The sequence below is a fragment of the Triturus cristatus genome, chromosome 3_2 (assembly GCF_964204655.1).
Source record: "Triturus cristatus chromosome 3_2, aTriCri1.1, whole genome shotgun sequence".
Taxonomy (NCBI): Eukaryota; Metazoa; Chordata; class Amphibia; order Caudata; family Salamandridae; genus Triturus; species Triturus cristatus.
The window spans coordinates 641655875-641673568 of record NC_140584.1 but is presented as its reverse complement, the minus strand read 5'-3'; the positions used below and the strand labels follow the sequence as shown (position 1 = coordinate 641673568).

Sequence of the window (17694 nt, the reverse complement as noted above, 5' to 3'; positions counted from 1 at the left end):
AAATGTCCCAAGTTGATGAGCACTGATTTATTTGAAACGGGAGAGAAGGCCTCTGGGTCTGTTTGATGGGAGACAAACACACACACACCTAGAAACACTGAAAATAAGGAGCGATGAAGCGCCCTGGCGGGTTAAAAGACAGCCCAGGTAGCCACCACCCCACAATGTAGTTGATGAATGTTCAGCCATTGATTTCAAATGTTTTCTGCGTCTTCACATGCTAGACTTGAGCCAGATAAAGAGGCAGCAGGAAAGAAAAGCAGCGTTCTGCGAAAGGTTAGAGGTGCCCTGGGGACATTGAGATGTATGGTTAGTAATATTGCATTGATTTGATGGCACGGTCTACTGTCCATCTGGGAGCTACAAACTTATCACTTTTAAGCCTGCTTCCTATCAATATCTTTTATTGTCGCTGGACTTTCCCATCCGGAGTGCTTCTGTGTGGTCAGGACCGGCAATCCACATCATATGGGGGAAATAATGTGCTAAGTCGCGGCAGCAGGGGATGCATTTAGCAAAAAGTCACATGTAGCCTGCACGCGGCCGCGGTCATCGATAATGTTAACTCGCAATAGAATTTTGCTCACTGACCCACATACTTTGTGCAAGGGGGCCAGCGGGAAAGGTCTTTATATCATCAGCTCCAAAATGACCTTTCACATTTACAACACCTATAAGCATGCAAAGGGGTGTGTCCTGGGGAGGTGGGAGCAGTGCGGTTCACCGAGGCGAAATCCGATTGTCTGACTAGCCAATAAGAAATGTAATGTGCCCAACTAAAAATCATGGTGTGATTAGCAGGAGGGGGTGAGAGGAGGGTGGATGGATGGAAGTGGTAGCATTGCGATGTATAAGAGGCCTTTTCTCTGCCCTGTAGCAGTAACTGGGAGCTAGAAATGGGAGAGGCTAATTACTTCTGTTTTCTGTTAAAGCATAGACTACAGAAACATCATTTGCAAACATATAGATTCCAAATTATAGACTGCCACATTCAAGATCCTACATAAATATATAGCCGTACCAAAAAAATGTAACTTGTCTTTATTTGACAAATTCAACCAAATTCCACAGAGTCCTCCACTTCCTCCCAAGTGATGCTCACTCTCTGGTGGTCAAGCCTCAATCCATTCCAAAAAACACCAATGGGTTTGGCTTTGATCAGTAAGACTGAGCCCTTTAAACAACCAAAACAATGAAGATGCCAGTTCTGAAAATCTTTTTCAAAAAAGGTTATACCACGGGGCCTAGACACTCATCAATGAGAGCCAGACCTATTAAATAATTTTTAACTTAGAATAATTTTCTCATTTCCTATATTCTCTTTGTTGTAAATCACATTTCAACAAATATGTGCAAAATTACAAAAAACACGACCGAAAAATTCTTAAGTGAACATACAATATCAAAAAAGGTACAACACTGTAGACTTACCTCACAAATCTCAAATTTGTTGAAATGTGATTTACAACAAAGAATATAAGAAATGAGAAAATTATTCTAAAATAAAAATTATTTAAAAGATCCGGCTGTCATTGATGAGTGTCTAGGCGCTGTGGTATAACCTTTTTGAAAAAGATCATCAGTACTGGCATCTTCATTGTGTTGGTTGTTCAATCAATTCCAAGCTTAACTGCATGTCTGCTTGGGGTCTTCCTGAATATGAACTAACCCCACTTCAACATGTCCAAAATATTCCAGTCGGGCTAATTTTTGGTCTACGCACATAAGATACATGGCCTGAGTAACACCTTGGTGGTCTTCATTCCATCTGTAAGGGTAGCAGAGGATAATAAGTCCGCCACCCTGATGGACAGAAGAACGCCATCCCAGCTGTGATCTCTGTGTCTTCAGAGGAAGCTCTGTATTTTGTTCCTCTGAGAGTACTGCACATTTGGTGCATGCCTGTCATCTTTCAGGTGGCTGTGCACCAAACCTTTTTGCATTTCATAAACAAACTCTCAAAGCAGGAGATATTTATTGAAAAACAAAAAACTAAGGAGCCCCACACCCTGAGAATTAATTCCCAGTGTGTGGGGTTAATTAGATTTTTTCTCTGTTTGAGACGCCAGGTTTTTCCTGGAGTTGACAGACAGAATAAATACATCAGACTGCAAGTCCTAAGGAGGTTGGGCAGATTGATGTTCGTACTCCAACAGCCCCTATAGCACAGTTCATTAGAGTGCGTTTTCTGATGGAGAAGCCAGCGGGGATGGACTGTCAGTTTGGCTTACAGGGTACTCCAACACTTTTGTCGATGAGCAACGTGTACCCCAAACTCAAATCGGACCTAGAGTTTCCCTTATGAGGTAGATCTTACGCTGGCTTCCTGTAATGGCAAGAGAGCGTTCTGGAGTATGTGAAAGCCTTCATGAGTTCCAAAGCTTATTATAAACTTTATGCATGCCAGTCTATCAATAGGTCAGAGGTGCCAGACAAAAGACAATAATATATTATGGTTATTACGACACATCTGCCCTCTTCCTTAGTTCTTTTGTGACCCTGGGTCGAAGGGTGGGCAATCCTTGTGTATTTCAACTTTTGTGGAGAAACTGCGGAAAGAAACAAACTAAAAAACAATAAAGTCCAAACACCCATTACCCAAGAGGAACAGAGGTCTCAACAAATTTTTAAAGTACCAAAGACGAATTCAATTATATCTTGACGTCCAATTATATTGTATGCTGAAGATCTGGTAGCGTGGGGCAGTATAGTTCAATGCACTGAGCACGTTCACCACAGTGAAACTAGTTAGTGGCTGAACTGGTATCAAGCTAATGCAAGGGACACTAGTTGTTGGTGTGGCGGTAATAACTAGACCATGTTTCCCCTATGGTACCAACAATCAAAGGCCTTCACACCAGAACTCTTCAGTCACAATTAACACTTTCACTTTATAGTGGCTCCATGGAGCAAGGGACAACAATTGGAATCACAGACAATAGGAACTATAAACTGGGTTAGGAGAACATCACAACTTAAAATATGTGTAACTCTGGGTCACTTACACCTAAAGAACATGCTCCCATTGTTCCAGAATCGTGATGACAGGTAGGGCTTTAAGTGGGATGAAAAAACTGGGGGGGTGGGGGGGGGGGGGTGTCTCTCAAAGGGTTGTGGCCAATGTAATTAAGCACGTGGCTTAAAAACACATAAGCTAAAAATCTGTGCTTAGCATAAGGTGCCTCCGACTTGTATTTTGCTGTTTCTGTCATTGCCTCCAGATATATGATACAAGTAACACCATTCCGACAACAAGTCAGGACTATTGGCTTTGTCAATGGTTGTTAGCTGCATAAGATAAATAAGCAGCAACTATGGCTTGTATATAATATTGAAAAAGCTTCCACTTAAACCCGTCGTGACACCAAGACAATGTTGCTGCTCCTGAGTTTGAAAAAAGAAAAGGGAAATCCAGAGAGAAAATTACTCTCTTTAAAAGGATTTCCCTTCCCCCTACAACGCTCACCTGGCATGACGTCATGCCGTAACTTCTCCACCTGTGAGGAGTGAGCAGTGTGAGCACGCATTCATCCATGTGCCTGCTGTCACTGCAGTCCGGAAAAAACGGACCGCCTGTGCCAGGGCACAAAACAGAGCCCGATAGAGACCCGTTTCGAGGCCCCCTTAAAAAACTGCCGGTTCTCAGCACCTGCGAGACCCGGCCCACTTAAAGCCCTGGTGACAGGCCACAGACAAGTGAATACAACCCAAGGTCATAGCAAGGTGGTTCTTCTAGAATTTCAGTTCCAACCCTTATGGGAGTACGTCAGCTTCACAACTCTGTCCCTGGTAAACTTCTCTCTGAGCTGTGTCTTTAGGCTTGTCTATATCCATAAGAAATATAAATCACAGGCTAATGTGACGCATTATTTATCAGTAGTTGCTTGTTTGGCGGGATTAAAGTTGATGCACATAAATATTTTATCTTGTGATTTAAAGGCTCTGTCATAGTTCTGATGACATTGAGGGTCCAAAAAACATCTTGGGCCCTTTCACCATACAAAGAAGGGCTTCTAAGTAGGAGAACATAAACCTGTACACATGTGGGCCTGAAAGAAATGTAGGTTGGAAATAAGTTGTAAGTTCTACGAGTATCTTTTTATGAACAGGTACAGTATAAGGTTTGCTAGAGTTAGAGATTGCAACGCCCCTCTCTAAATTAACGCTGATTCCTACTGGGACAAAAAAGGATCTGGAACACTCATCCTAAGAAGAGTGACCTGGTAAGATGCTTGACAAAGCACAGCACATTTACAAAACAAAACAAATGTATGTATGTTTTGTTTTAAGTGGATGAGCTGCGTGCCTTTGTACTGGTGTCAAGTAGATGGTCTTCTTACCGTGTTAAAATTTTCGAACGTTCACTGCATCAAATCCATAAGGATGATAAAAAAGGGAAAAACCATGAGGCTATTGGGTAAGGGGACTGTAATCTGCTTGCTGGCATCCATTGCTCTTACTGCTCCAGTTCCCTGCCTGGGAACCAGACTCAGGTTTCAAGAACTATGAATAATATAGATGGAATTTGCAAGAGGAATTGTTAGAAAACTGTTAAAAATTCATATAGTTAATTAAGAAGATGCCTGGAAGAAGAATGTTTGCAGCCATGTGAATTTTTCTAGACAGATGTGCGACTATCTATATTCTTGCCTTGTGATCTACTTTATTCAATCACCTTTCTATGCCCTACCATGCAAATAAGACAACTCATGCGTCACTGCACTATTCTGTAAACTATTGACTAAGCAGTGCTGCTGGATTTTCTAGAACCCTCAGGGAATATTTCTAGCAGAGTCCTACTGTGCTCCCCTCCTTGCTAGAGAATCATTCAATGTTGTCCATGCAGGTCATCAAAGCCAACATGGAACTGATCAGAACCCATCTGGGCTTACAACTCTTCCCTATTCCTTTCAAACTGTACATGGAAATGTTGGCCAATTTACTGGGATTTTCTTTTTATCTTGATAAAATCTTCTTCGTCAATATTCACATAAAAACCTGCGTTATAGTCATGACAAATTGGAAGCTCATCCACGTCATAGTCTGCCTCTTGATAACACTGCACTTCTAGTGATGGAGCAACGCTCATTCCTCACACACTGAACTGGTGAATATCTTTTCTTCCAAAACTGCAGGCCTCAATTGTCAATCAAGCTAAATTTGTAGGCTCCATCAAAAATATGGCTCCCAGTTTTGTGGTATTTTTTTTTTTACATTTCGATCTGCATTTATCCATATTTATGTTTTGTTAAATTTATCTGTATTTATTTTAGGTTTTGTGAAAATAACAAAACTGAAACTAGTATATTTCCACATTTATTTAACCAATAAATGTACACTCTTATCTGAATGTCTGACAGGCTTCAATGATATGAAGACCCACAGATGCTAAATCAATAAACGTATATGAAAAAATAGTTTTAGTATCAACCATATGCATACCTACTGATGTTTAAGCCTCAATACTAAACTTTCTTACGTTTTTTAACTGCCTTTACCTGTCAATCTGCACATGTATTGGCCTGACAGTATTTAGAATCACTTAAAATATAACTTACATTTCTTTTTCATCCACATTTAAAAATAAATACAGACAGTAAATTAAATGGTTTTCTGCCTGTATTTATTTGTAAAAATCAGTCAAACGGAAAACAGGGAGCCTTAATCGCTAATGATACTCTTTAACTAAGGAAAGCTATATCCATGGCCACTGGAATTATGTGATTGTGGGGCCGCAGAATTTTTCGCATGATTATAGATTTGCCACATAATCCATCATTTGCTGCATAGTCTGCAGATTTCAACAAAAAAAATAGTTTCAAGCTCAAACAGTTCCAAAACTAAAAAAAACACCATGACACTTGTTGCGACGCAGTGGAAGGCATTTTACAAAGGTTGACTGGTCATTTTTCTGCTTCTTATCGCTATATTTGGGCTTTAAAACCTGCTACTGAGGTGCAACCAATGTCCAGACAGTGTCAACAAGTGTAAAAAATGACAAAATCATAAAATAATACTATCAGAAAATATACCACATTGTGCAGCATAATTTGGCCTAGCTTGCCACATAATTAAGTCAACCCTGCCGCATGATTTGGTCCTCCTCTGCCACAGAATTTCAGTAGCCCTGGCTATATGCAAAGTCTCCATCTTTGAACACTTCCAAACTTACTACAAGAACCAAATTATTTTTGGTTCAAAGTGTGCTCACACCAGTAATTCCTCCAAGAATCAAATACTTCTTGGTTCAAAATATATTGTTATGTTATATGGATTTGTATAGAGCACTAATCACCCAAGAGGGTGTCCAGGCGCTTGGCCAGGTTTGTGGCACATTCTCTAAGATGCTTATATGAGCCATAACTTCAGCTACTTGCAGAACTCATGAAGTGATGTGTTGAGAGAGGTCGTTTCATGACTTGGGTGCGATGTAGGAGAATGAGTGACCTCCAGTTTTTCTTTTACAGCATAGGGGAATGTGTGCGAGTGAGAGTCAGACAGAACGTAGGTGTCTGTTGAGTTGGTCAAAGTGTTTTCTGGCTGTTCAGGTATTCTGGTCCGGTGTTGTGCAGGGATTTGTATTTGTGTGTGTCACTCGAACCAGTCATTTATTCTCCTGGCTACCTCCAGGCCTCAGTGTTGTGTACTCCACTTTAGTTGTTCCCCATCAACACTGGCCCCACTGAGAGATCCCCTAAACACAACCGAAAGACTAAAAGGGGCTAAAAAAAGGCAAAATTTCCCCAGTGCAATGGGTCCATGTTGAAGTGAAAAAAAAGAATGTCATAATATAACAAAAAGCTGGAGAAGGGCGAGAGCCGTTATTGTGGACGTCAAGAAAATAACCAATGCTGGCTAAATAATACTTTGATAATCACTCTGAATTTAATTAAGAGGAAGAAATGCAAGACAACAGGGGCAGGGGGAGGAATTTTGAGACTAGACTACTGTGGGTGTGCTTTTTATGGGGGATAACCATAGAAAGTTTTCAGATTCCTCTTGTGTGTGCGAGTGTCGCTATTCAGATATGAAGAAGAACAAGGTAAACTACATCCTTTACGTACCCTCTTGAGGGTTAGTAAAAGGCCGAAATTCTCCTGTTTATATGTTGTAAGTTGTCAGACGTTTCACTAAAGTCATCAAGAATGGGCCAAGAGGGTACAGTGGGTTAACATTCAGGCCCACATTGGTGCCTTCTCAACTAGAATGAGTTGTGTCTTGAAGGCATCTGCTCAGCTTACTTGGTCAATGGACCAGATTATCGCTATCCTGCTGTTTTTTGTCTGAAATAAGCATCATCACAAGGTACACAAAGTTCTAGGTTGGACCAGCACAGCAACAAAGAACACTCTGTTTCCATTTACAAGAGGGCACATGTCAGAAAGGAAGGGGAGCACATTTGGCTAGTAGCAATCACATTCTCAAACCTCCTTACGCGCCCCTGGCTACCTGGCGACACTGATACAAATTCAATACATGCAAGTGAGCCATTCGGAGCACATCAAGAAAAAAACGAATATAATCATGAAATGTAAGCACCAAGATTGTTGTCATGCCACATGTGCAACCCAACCCTGCACTTCCGGTCCATGACATCCATGAAAGTGACCGGGGCCAGATGATGCCATCGTGCCACAGATGAACATTCAGTGGTCTCTGCTTACCAGTCAGATTACGGAGGCCCAGCTCCTTCAGTCCGAAGTTGCCATCCTTTCTGTAGTTGAGGAATATCGCCAAGGCGTAGCGGTCCTCGTACAGCTTTGTCCCACGGACGATGCGCAGGTTCTCCAGGGGCAGGTAGTCGAACTGGTTGAGCGCCACAAGGACATAGCCAGTGACTTCTCTGATAGACTGCAAGAAAGAAGAGAAGTTCTGGCTTTAGAATTATTGATATTCTGGGGGATGCAAAACTGCAAAAGTGTGCATTGGAGAATGTGGGCATAAGGAGAAAGTGAGGTGACAGGATAGGCCAACCGCAGGGAAACAAGTGTGAGGAATGGTTACTCAAGCAAGCATGAGTGCAAAATGCAAGGGTAGAGTGGGGGGTTGATGTATCTGGGCCTGTGTAAAGGAAGCATGGGAGTGCAGGCACGGTGTGTGCATGTGCTCACTCACATGTGCAACAACTTCAGGAAGGGTGAAGAGGATGAATACCAGTGCTTAATTTGAGACAGGGTTTACGGTGCTCAACACAGGCACTAAATTGTCAACACAGACGCTTATGACAGTCTGCCACATGGTGGCACTGTTTGAAGTGCACAGCAATAGTTCTTTATTAAATTAATATACATTAAAAATGACTATTACCTGCCACCCGAGCCATTATCATAGATTTGGGGACCTGAATTAGTTTGAATTCTCACACAGAGTTATGTGATGCTTGGTAGTTGTACTGGTACTTTCATTGACAGCCCTGGCAGGGACATTTAGTGGTGCAAGCTGCATTGGCCCGACGAGGTACAAATTGAGCACTGCTGAATACAGACTGCATGTGCGTGGTGGTGCTCAGTGACACAAACAAATGTGAGGACACTTGCGGGTAAGGGTGTATGGAAGCTTGGAGTGAGAAACTTTTAGGTGACCGCACAAACAGACGTTTCCACCCATTCTTCACCAAGATCGTGCGTGTGATAGTTTATATTGTGCAACAAGAAACTTACAATTCAATTAATGCAAAACACCCCATATACCGATGTAAACCATTTACTTGCCTGTTAAGCTGGTGCTACCAACAGACTCCATACCTCTGACCACTTTCCCCAGCAGAAAGCTATCTGCAACTAGAGGAGCTAGTGTTCAGGAAGGTCAGCAGGCCTACAACTTACTGCGTGAACAATAGCGGGGACATCAACCATGCCTAATTTGAGCCAGTGGTTTCTGGTGCTCAGCACTGGCACCTAATTGTCAACACCTGCACTTATGACAGTCTTCCACACAGTGGCACTGTTTGTCTCAATAAGAGATGAACACATCAACAGTTGTTTATTAATGCAAAATACATTAAAATGGACTTTTACTTGCCGCCCAAGCCATTCTTATAGCTTTGGGGTCCTTCAATAGTCTGAATTGTTACACTTGTACGTTTTGATGTTTAGTAGTTGCATTGGTTCTGTTACTGGCGGCGCTGGCAGGGGCAATGGATGGTGCAAGCTGAAGTTGCCTCCTGACGAGGGCCCTGGTGCTTAATCTCTTTGACAACTTCAACACTGGATGTCAGAGAACCATGAGTCATACGCAGACAGAGGAGCATGTGATTGTCCATATATACAACAAAAATGTCCCTGTTGCAAAAAGGAGGTGAAGCAAATGTTATTTTGCAAAGGATTCCGAATTTTACACCAGCGACGACTGGACTTTGCCATGTTGCCAGTATAGTCATCCTGAACAAAAGGCTGAATAGAAAGATTTACTAAAGGCTGGCAGCTCAGAAAAGCTGGTAGGACTGGAGAAAGTCAGTTATATACAGAAGCGAAGCAGGTATTCCAGGCACCATCGTGCAAGCAATGAAAATGGACCTTTTGACTGTTGTTGGGTAGTAAAATACTGCAATTATCAGGATTCAATAGGTCCCTCAAGGCCTTGGCCCTGGTGCCCCTGCACCTGCTGCACCAATGGTAGCTCTGCCCCTAGCCACACCTCAGAAATGTCCAGAATGTAACAGGTTGAGGCCTACTGCTTTTCATCAGCACCAGCCTGTCAGCCAGCCAATCTCCAGTTTACACAAAGTTTAGTCAGTCTCGATGGAGACAGTTTCTCCATGGTTCAAGCGCCCCCTCAAAAGATAGTCATCTGGCTCAGGAAAACTAAGTGGATTTTACTGCCTCTGCAGGAAAAATAAGGTGCTTCGAATTACGCGTTTTCAAGGTGAGCCACTGCACCTTTGTGTGCTTGTTGGAGTCAATTGGGGAATGGTGCAAATCAAGTATGTGCTGGCAAAGTGCCCTTTGGCGACGACAGAGGAATACCACTAGAGTCTGTCTTTCAAGGAAGGAACTAAAAGTAAGGGAGAAGCATTTCCTTGCATTACTAAAATACAAAGAGTGCTTGCTTCAGAAATTTCAGCTACTGAAGGCAGGAGGGCTGTGGTATATGACACACAAGCTTCACTGGAGGTATGCTGGCCTTGGAGCAAAAAACAAAACCAAGCACTTGCAGTCCTTCTCCTGTAAACTGGATTAGTACTAAGCACATCCTCTCCCTGCTTACATCCCATTGGGCACCACCCTGAGTCTGTCCGCTTTTAGTTTTAACATCTAGAGGGAGCAAGCACACGTTAACCCCCAGCGTGCATGGGAGTTGCATTAGTCATTTCCCACAGTAGCTGAGTCTGTGCGGCTAAAGCAAGCAGCAATCAGAGTGGACTTCTCTGCCCACCCCTGGCATGCCTGTGAGGTGTAGGCTCAGCAGGAATTAATGACCGATCTCAATCAGTCAACCATTGTGCACTTTGCCAGTCATTGCCACTACTAGAGATCCAGATTTCCGCCTGGAGCTGTCACCTACCATCTCAGTCACTTTCTTCAGTGTGTGTGCTTCCCCTGCTCCCACTCCATACCGCACTAAGCCTGTATTACATTGTTCCAGCAAATTTCGCAAAATGTCCGGAACTATGTCAAAATGACATTCTGCAAACTTTTTTTAGTTGCAGAGGAGTGCTTTGAGTTGAAAATGCTTTGTGGGGAACATAATTGAACAGAAATCTGCAACAGAAGACACTCAATCCTTGAATCAGTCCCCTTTTCAGAATCTCGAGCGACTTTTGAATGTGAGGTATGCCCTTAATTTAAATCATTACTGAAGATACTCCAAAGTGCATTATGGGTAAATAACAAAGATATTGTGGGAATTTTCCTTCACAAAATTTTATTAACAAAAGTATGCAATGTTGCACAACACTGTTGCTTGATGTTGGAAATGGCCCTTTCTAGGGTGCTTTCCCTTGACTTTTTGCTTTTGCCACTCATGGTTTTCTGCTGATCTATGTGCTAGCTTTAGGACTTTGAGCGTTTTTGACACTGCCATTCAGTGACAAAGTGCTCTGCTTGTCATATACATACTGATGATTGGTATATACATGATTGGCCGATTGGAGTTAACTGTGTAAATTCCTTGTCTAGGGATAAGACCTATACCTAGGGTATGTAACTCAAATGCTCATCCGTGGGCCTGCAGCACTGCTTATGCCAGCCACGGGGGTGCCCGGTGGGGCCTGTGTGCGCAGGGGACTGTTACTTGACTTGGCATTTCAAAAGCTACTTGCCAAGGTTCTGCATGTCTCTCGCTACATCTGAGTATTCCCTGAGGGCAGGGTGCGGTGTTTGGAAGATGTAGGGTATGGATGCGCTACACGCACTGGTAATGAATGGCACCTAATGGTGTGTTCGGTACGGTGGGGCCTGCTTCTCACATGGATTAACATGGGGGCCCAGTGGAAAGGCTAATGAGCAGTATTTCCTACGTGCAGAAGAATAGCAGTATAGTGTTTGATATCGATGAGTTAATATTGGCAAATCCTCTTCAGTTGTGCGAGTGGATTCAACATTAATAATGTGAAAATGCCACTTTGGGAAAGAGGGTTTTTCTGTGCTTGTGGCTCTGTGTGCCTGTCAGCCTGTCTCCAATCCACATCTGGGTGCTGAGGGTACAGCTACATCTGTGCCTTCCTGACTGCAGGCAGGGCAGGACTGCACGGGTGGGGGCCGGTTTTAGGCCCCTGGGGGCCGTTTTTGTTACAGGGCCGTTTTTGCAGCATAGCGGCCCTGTAACAAAATCGGCCGAAGACCGGCCCTGGGAAAGAGCTCAGCGGCACCCCCAACCCCCGCGGAGGGGGGGGGGCTGCCGAGCACTTTGCCAGGGCCGGTTTTGGTTCCCAGTCCGGCCCTGACTGCAGGCCACAAACTAGGAGCTCAAGGGAAATGAATATGAGGGGAAGAAAGTCACACCTACATTCTAAGGTGCATCAGTGATGTCTTTGACCAGGTCATGAGTGATGTAATATGTGAGGTCATAAGCAATGGATTGTGGGGGGCACAAGTTGTAACTGCTGAATTTTCACTGGATTTGTACGAGTGAAATCTGAGCCTAACTATAACGTCCTTGTAACCTTTGTTTTTTCTGTGAATTTGTATGTTTTTTTAAGTAGTAGTCTCATTTTCAGGGGGGTGGAGAAAGGGGGCTGAGCCTCCGACCAGCTCTCAAGAATCCTGCTGTGTAGGATTTACAAGAGGTTTCAGGAGGGCATCTTGGCCCCCAAAGTCCCTTAGGAGTAAAATGGACCTCATCCCCCAACCAGTAGTGCCCCAGGAAGTGCATTTGCAGAGTGGTGGAGAAATGGGGCGTGGCCTCCAAAGATCTCTTAGCAATCCCGCTGTGTGGGACTTACTTGAGGTAACAGGTGGGGTAGCTGGCCCCCAAGGACATTCTTGGGGGCCAACTACCCCTCCCGCATCTCCAGTAAGTCCTATACAGCAGGATTGCTGAGAGGTTGTCGGAGGCCATGCCCCCTTTCTCCCCCAATCTGTAAAGACGAAACCTGGTGCACAACTGCTTGTGGAAAGAAGTCCACTTTAGTCCTGAGGCCCTCAGGAGGCAGGGGATGTCACCCCCCCAACCAGCAGTGTGCCGAGAGGGGGAATTTGCAGGGTGGTGGAGAAAGGGGTCGTGGCCTCTGACCACCTCTCAGCAATCCCACAATGTGGGGCTTACTGGAGGTAACAGGAGGTCTTGTTGGCCCCTAAGGATCCTCAGCAGCCATGGAGACTTCAGCCCCCAGCCAGCAGCGTGCCAGGAGGAGCATTTGCAGAGTGGTGGAGAAAGGGGGCAGGGCCTCCAGCAAGTTGACAGGTTTTAAAAAAACATTTTTGTTTTCCTTGCCATCCCCTGGGGCATGCCCATTATTTTATTTTTGTAAACATGTTTTCAAACATGGGATGGGGCCTGGCCACAATTCTGGGTGGCCTTGATCCACCCATGGCACCCTGTTTTTTCACTTCGGGTGCCGCAGTGCAGAATGAAGGCCTCCTGCGGGAGGTGGCATTTTTTTGGGGACTGAGAGAGCTGCTGAACATGCAGCTCCCTCTGTGCAAAAGCAACTCTGCTCCGCTTCGAGTAAGCAAGAGCATTTTCTACTCTTGCTTACTTGAAGTGGAGCAGTGTTTGCTATGGTAGTGCTTCTGCCAAGCCATACCAAACAGCAATGTCCCAGGGACGGGCACCCCGAGGGTGGTGGTTCCCAGGGCCATGCTGACTTCAGGAGAGGGGATGCACACCCCCCTCCATTACCGCATACAACATCATGGAGGTGGTAGTCCCCGGGGATGTGGGGTGGGCTGTAGCCCCGGCATTAATATTTAATTTAGCCCTGGTTAGGTGACGGTCCCCAGGGGGGCACACAGGCCTTTTGCATTCATATAACATTTGCCCTGGGGAAGTGGCGGTCCCCAAGGCGCAATGTTGCCAAGGGCAACTCTGCATACTTTAGTTAGTATGCCTCGTGGAGGTGGCGGTGCCCGAGGCATTAAGGCTTCTAGGAGGGGGTCCCATGCGCCCCCTCCTACATAATATGTAGACATGCCCCCGGGATCTGGCCCACCTAGGGGCCGCTGCAAAACAAAGCATGGGAGTTTGCGCTTAATTTAAAAACAAGTATTTGCAATGCAATAGGTCCCGCATTTATGCGAGTTTGAGCTATTGGCACTGTAAATGACAATGCCTTTAATTTATGTTTTAAAAACCTAAATATAAATAAAAGGCATTGTCATTTACAATGCTAATAGCTCAAACTCGCATAAATGCGGCACCTATTGCATTGCAAATGCTTGTTAGATTAGTGAGTCGAAACACTCCTTTCGGCCTGCGCCGCAAAGTAATTAAATAAACAAGCGCACCCGCTAAAGTGAAAGCAGACCCCAGCTGAGAGGGCTAGTCTGTTCTAATAAGATCATGCCCCCCTGAAATGATGGTTATTTTTAGATTAATTGAATAAACAAGCACGGCAGCTAAAGTGAAAGCGGACGGCGTTGCAAATAAAAAACAATAGTGCTTACCGATTTATAAAGGAGACCTTGTAACGCCACAAGTAAAAGATCCAGTCCTCATGGGAGGAAACAAATGGCGACAGGGCGGTAACAAGGAGGGACTAACAAGCCTCATTATCAATCAGAAGCCAGCATTTAGCAAGGAAAATGACACCAGCCAATGAGAAATATGGGAGGAGAGTAGGCGAGGCTTCCGCAGCATGCTCGACTACTGCATGCCTCGCAGAGCGAGCAGTGCATGTGCGCTGCCGCCAGGCTCGACTTAAAAAAATGGCAGTGGGATTTACGGATCCAGTGCGACTCCTGCCAATTTGTTTTTTGAAAAAATGCTTTTTTGCCCCTGCGGGGACCCTGTGGGACACCCTCAAGAGGCCGTGGATCAGGGTGTTTGTACCCTGCCCCCATTTTTTTAAACGTTTGTTGCCTACACTTCCTGGTTTGAAGTGTTGGCAGCCAATCAGATCTCAGGCACGAGATCGGGAGATTTCACGGATCCACCGTGGCTACAGTTGTATATTTGAGAAATCTTTAAATTTCTTAGGAGCTACTGAAAGGGTTTACACCATTTAACAAGAAGAGTGCTCTCTGGGCCAAAAGCTACCTTTTGTGCCAAATTTCGTGTAATTCCATCTAGCAGTTCAGACTGTAGTCGTGTCTAAAGTTTCCTACGGAAATTAACTTCGAGAAAAAGGTCCCCCCCCTTTTTTCTCGGCTCACGCTTTACGAACCACCCCAAAACTTTCAACACAGAAGCTGAAGTGAGTGGCGTATTAGTTTTGAAAAATATGCGAAGATTCGTCAAACGATGCCAAAGATATTGGCAAATGAAAAAACGCTTCCCTTATAGACATAGGGTCCTAACTATAACTACCTACAGGCGACCGCCAGTAGGTAAAATATGTATATATGGATTTATGCTTACCTGCAAAATACTTACATTTGCGTTGTAAAGCATGCATGGTAAAGGGATATGCTTGGGAAAATTTTGCGTGGTAAAGACATGCGTTGTTAAGGATGCGTGGTAATGGTATTGCGTGGTAGCGGCCGCCTTGTAAAGGCTCTTTCCTGCTTTAAGATAGTGAAGCTTGGAAGATGGCGGCTTAACCTTAGCCGTTGCGAGAGATGCAGTGACGGCTCGTTTGGACTAAAACGATTGAGGCGGAAATTTTTGGACCCATTATCTCTGTCCCTGCTCTAACCGTCTCCCAGCATATACGCTTGGGGATGCCGAAAGTGGTGGTTTCTTCGTACCTGGTACTCTGTTGTTCCGGGAGGAGGAGGATCACTCAAGTGCCGGTGTCAGCGGCAGCGGCTCTCACACTCGCGGGCTGTGCCGGACGTGTAAGGGGGTGGAGCTTGCCTTCTGGTCAGCGTCCCAGGCAGAGTGCGGCGGAGCATTGCATCGGCTTAGAGGGCGCTTGTTGTGCGGTCCTGGCGCTTTCGAAGTGGTTTGATAGGAGAAAAAGCGCAATGGCGCCAAAAGTGGCAGTAGGTGGAAAAACGGCCACACAAAGGAGAAAACATGTACAAGAAGGCGAAAGTATGGCAGGGAATGACGAATTGAGTGGGAAAACATGTCGACCAGGCTCATCAAAAAATAATCAACAAACTCTGGGGAGAACCAGACAAGCTACATCCTCAACAGCCTCAATTGCTGACATCTTCTCAAGAACCGGTAAGGAGCAGGAGGGTTCAAAGTCGAAAGTCACGGAGTACAGGAGGGATAGTGTTCCCTCGGAGACGGGGGTTATTGAGACTGTCAATATAAATGATTTAAAGAACGGACTCACCATTTGCGAGCAGGCATTATCCTTGGCACCTAGTCCGATCACTGGGGGGAAACATATTGATGGTTTGACTATTGGGGATGAGATAAATAAAGATCTCAGGCTCCAGGAGGTTGCAAGTGATAATAGAGCCCTTCCTGAGCAGGATCTTAATAAATCCGAAAGGGAGTTGTGTCCACAAGAAGCCGGGCAGCCAACTTTGTTGATTGCGGTTGCTGGCTTGGATACCGGCTTGGATACTGGCCTTGGCATTGGGGCACATCAAAATGAGGGAGAAAAGGGCAAGGATAAAGATAAAGATTCCAGCGAATGCTTCTTCTCTGTTTCAGAGGGGGCAGAGTGGTCCGAGGATGATGATGTCGAATGCAGTTCCTTTTTGGACTCAGAAAGTGAATTAGAGCTAGACCCCCCTGTAATTACATCTAGGCCCCCGGCGAGTCCTTCGGGAAAAAGCAACCTCTAGCTCATGTTAACCCTCAAGGCGAGCTCAGCTGGGATCATTCTTCTACTCTGGCTTTACAGGGCTCTCCCAATCCGGACACTGCTCATATGACTATGTTAGAAGCCATTCACAAAGAGATAATTTCACATCGTGAGGAGACCCGTCAGGACAATCGTAAAGCCCAAGTCGCTATGAGGAAGATCCAGGGTGTTGTTAGGAAATTGTCTAAGACATGTGCAAACATAGGGGATCGAGTATCCAATTTGGAGCAGAGAATTGTGTCAACTGAGACAGAGTCAGCAGAGGCGATTAACCAAGTAAAGACCCAATCCGCACAAGTGGCTGACATGCAGTGGAAAATGGAGGAGATGGAGAACAGGCTACGACGGAACAACCTGAGAGTTTTGGGAATACCTGAAGGAGTTGAGGGTCAGGATATTAAAGCATACATGGTCAAACTCTTTGAGCAAGAATTCCCAGAGCTTTCTGATTGGAACTGGGCGAGCGAAATTCAACGGGTCCACCGTACTCCCTTCACTGTTCGTAAAAAATCCAAGGAAGGCGATAAGCCTAGGGCTGTGTTGGTTTTCTTGGGTAACTTTATTTTGAGGCAATCCATTGCAGAAAAAGCCAGACCAGACTCCAAAAGAAGCGGCGAAGGGGTCTCTTTCTTTGTCCGTCCTGATTTCTGCCATACGACAGTAGAGCGTAGGTGGAGGCTAAGAGGGATGATAAGCCTATTCCAGGATAAAAAGATACAAGCTTATTTGATAAACCCGGCACAGCTGAAAATAATTAATGCAGGGAAGACCATCTTTTTTTCCTCAGAAATCAAGGCAAAAGAGTACTTGGATTCTCTTGACAAAATGGAATAGTATGTCAAGTAGGCCGGAGGAGGGTTTATATTCTAGATTGTCTTTTAGTACTCGCCTTGTTTAAAATAAGATGATGGGGGTTCGACCATTGATACTATGATGGTTACAATAATGGTGGGGCCTTGACGGTACCTAAGAGCAATTTCTTTTGTTGTTGTTGTTTAAATTCTTGGTTTCAACAGCCAGTCGTCACTGCAAATCACGCGCACCATCCTAAGCACAGACTAGGTCTGAGCGCTTCTCAAGAAGGGGGGTGGCACAGGGTGGGGGGGGGGCGGGGTGGGTAAGGGTGGTGGGTCAACAAAAAATGGAAAATTCGGATGCAGTATGATGTTTATAGAAAAGGAAAAAATCTGTTATATTTGTAGGCAGGTCAGGATGATTAAAACTAGTGCTAAATCACCAAAGGATCAGATGTTTTTTGTTATATGTATATATTTTAGGGATGACAGGTATTAAAATTTGCTCAGTTAATATAGGGGGGATGAACGACTGGAGGAAACGTAACAAATTGGCATTGTTTGTGAAGCTTAATAATTTCGACGTTTTGTGCT

General features: G+C 44.7%; 1 protein-coding gene across 3 annotated transcripts in view; it reads right to left on the bottom strand.

Annotated features, from left to right (window-relative positions):
- Positions 1-17694, bottom strand: part of ERBB4 (erb-b2 receptor tyrosine kinase 4) — a 2224949-nt gene that overhangs the window by 1070576 nt on the left and 1136679 nt on the right. For all 3 annotated transcript variants that reach the window (XM_085648582.1, XM_085648584.1, XM_085648585.1), the window contains exon 3: positions 7665-7851. In XM_085648582.1, the coding sequence (XP_085504708.1) occupies positions 7665-7851 (187 nt within the window). The remainder of the gene's footprint in view (positions 1-7664; positions 7852-17694) is intronic.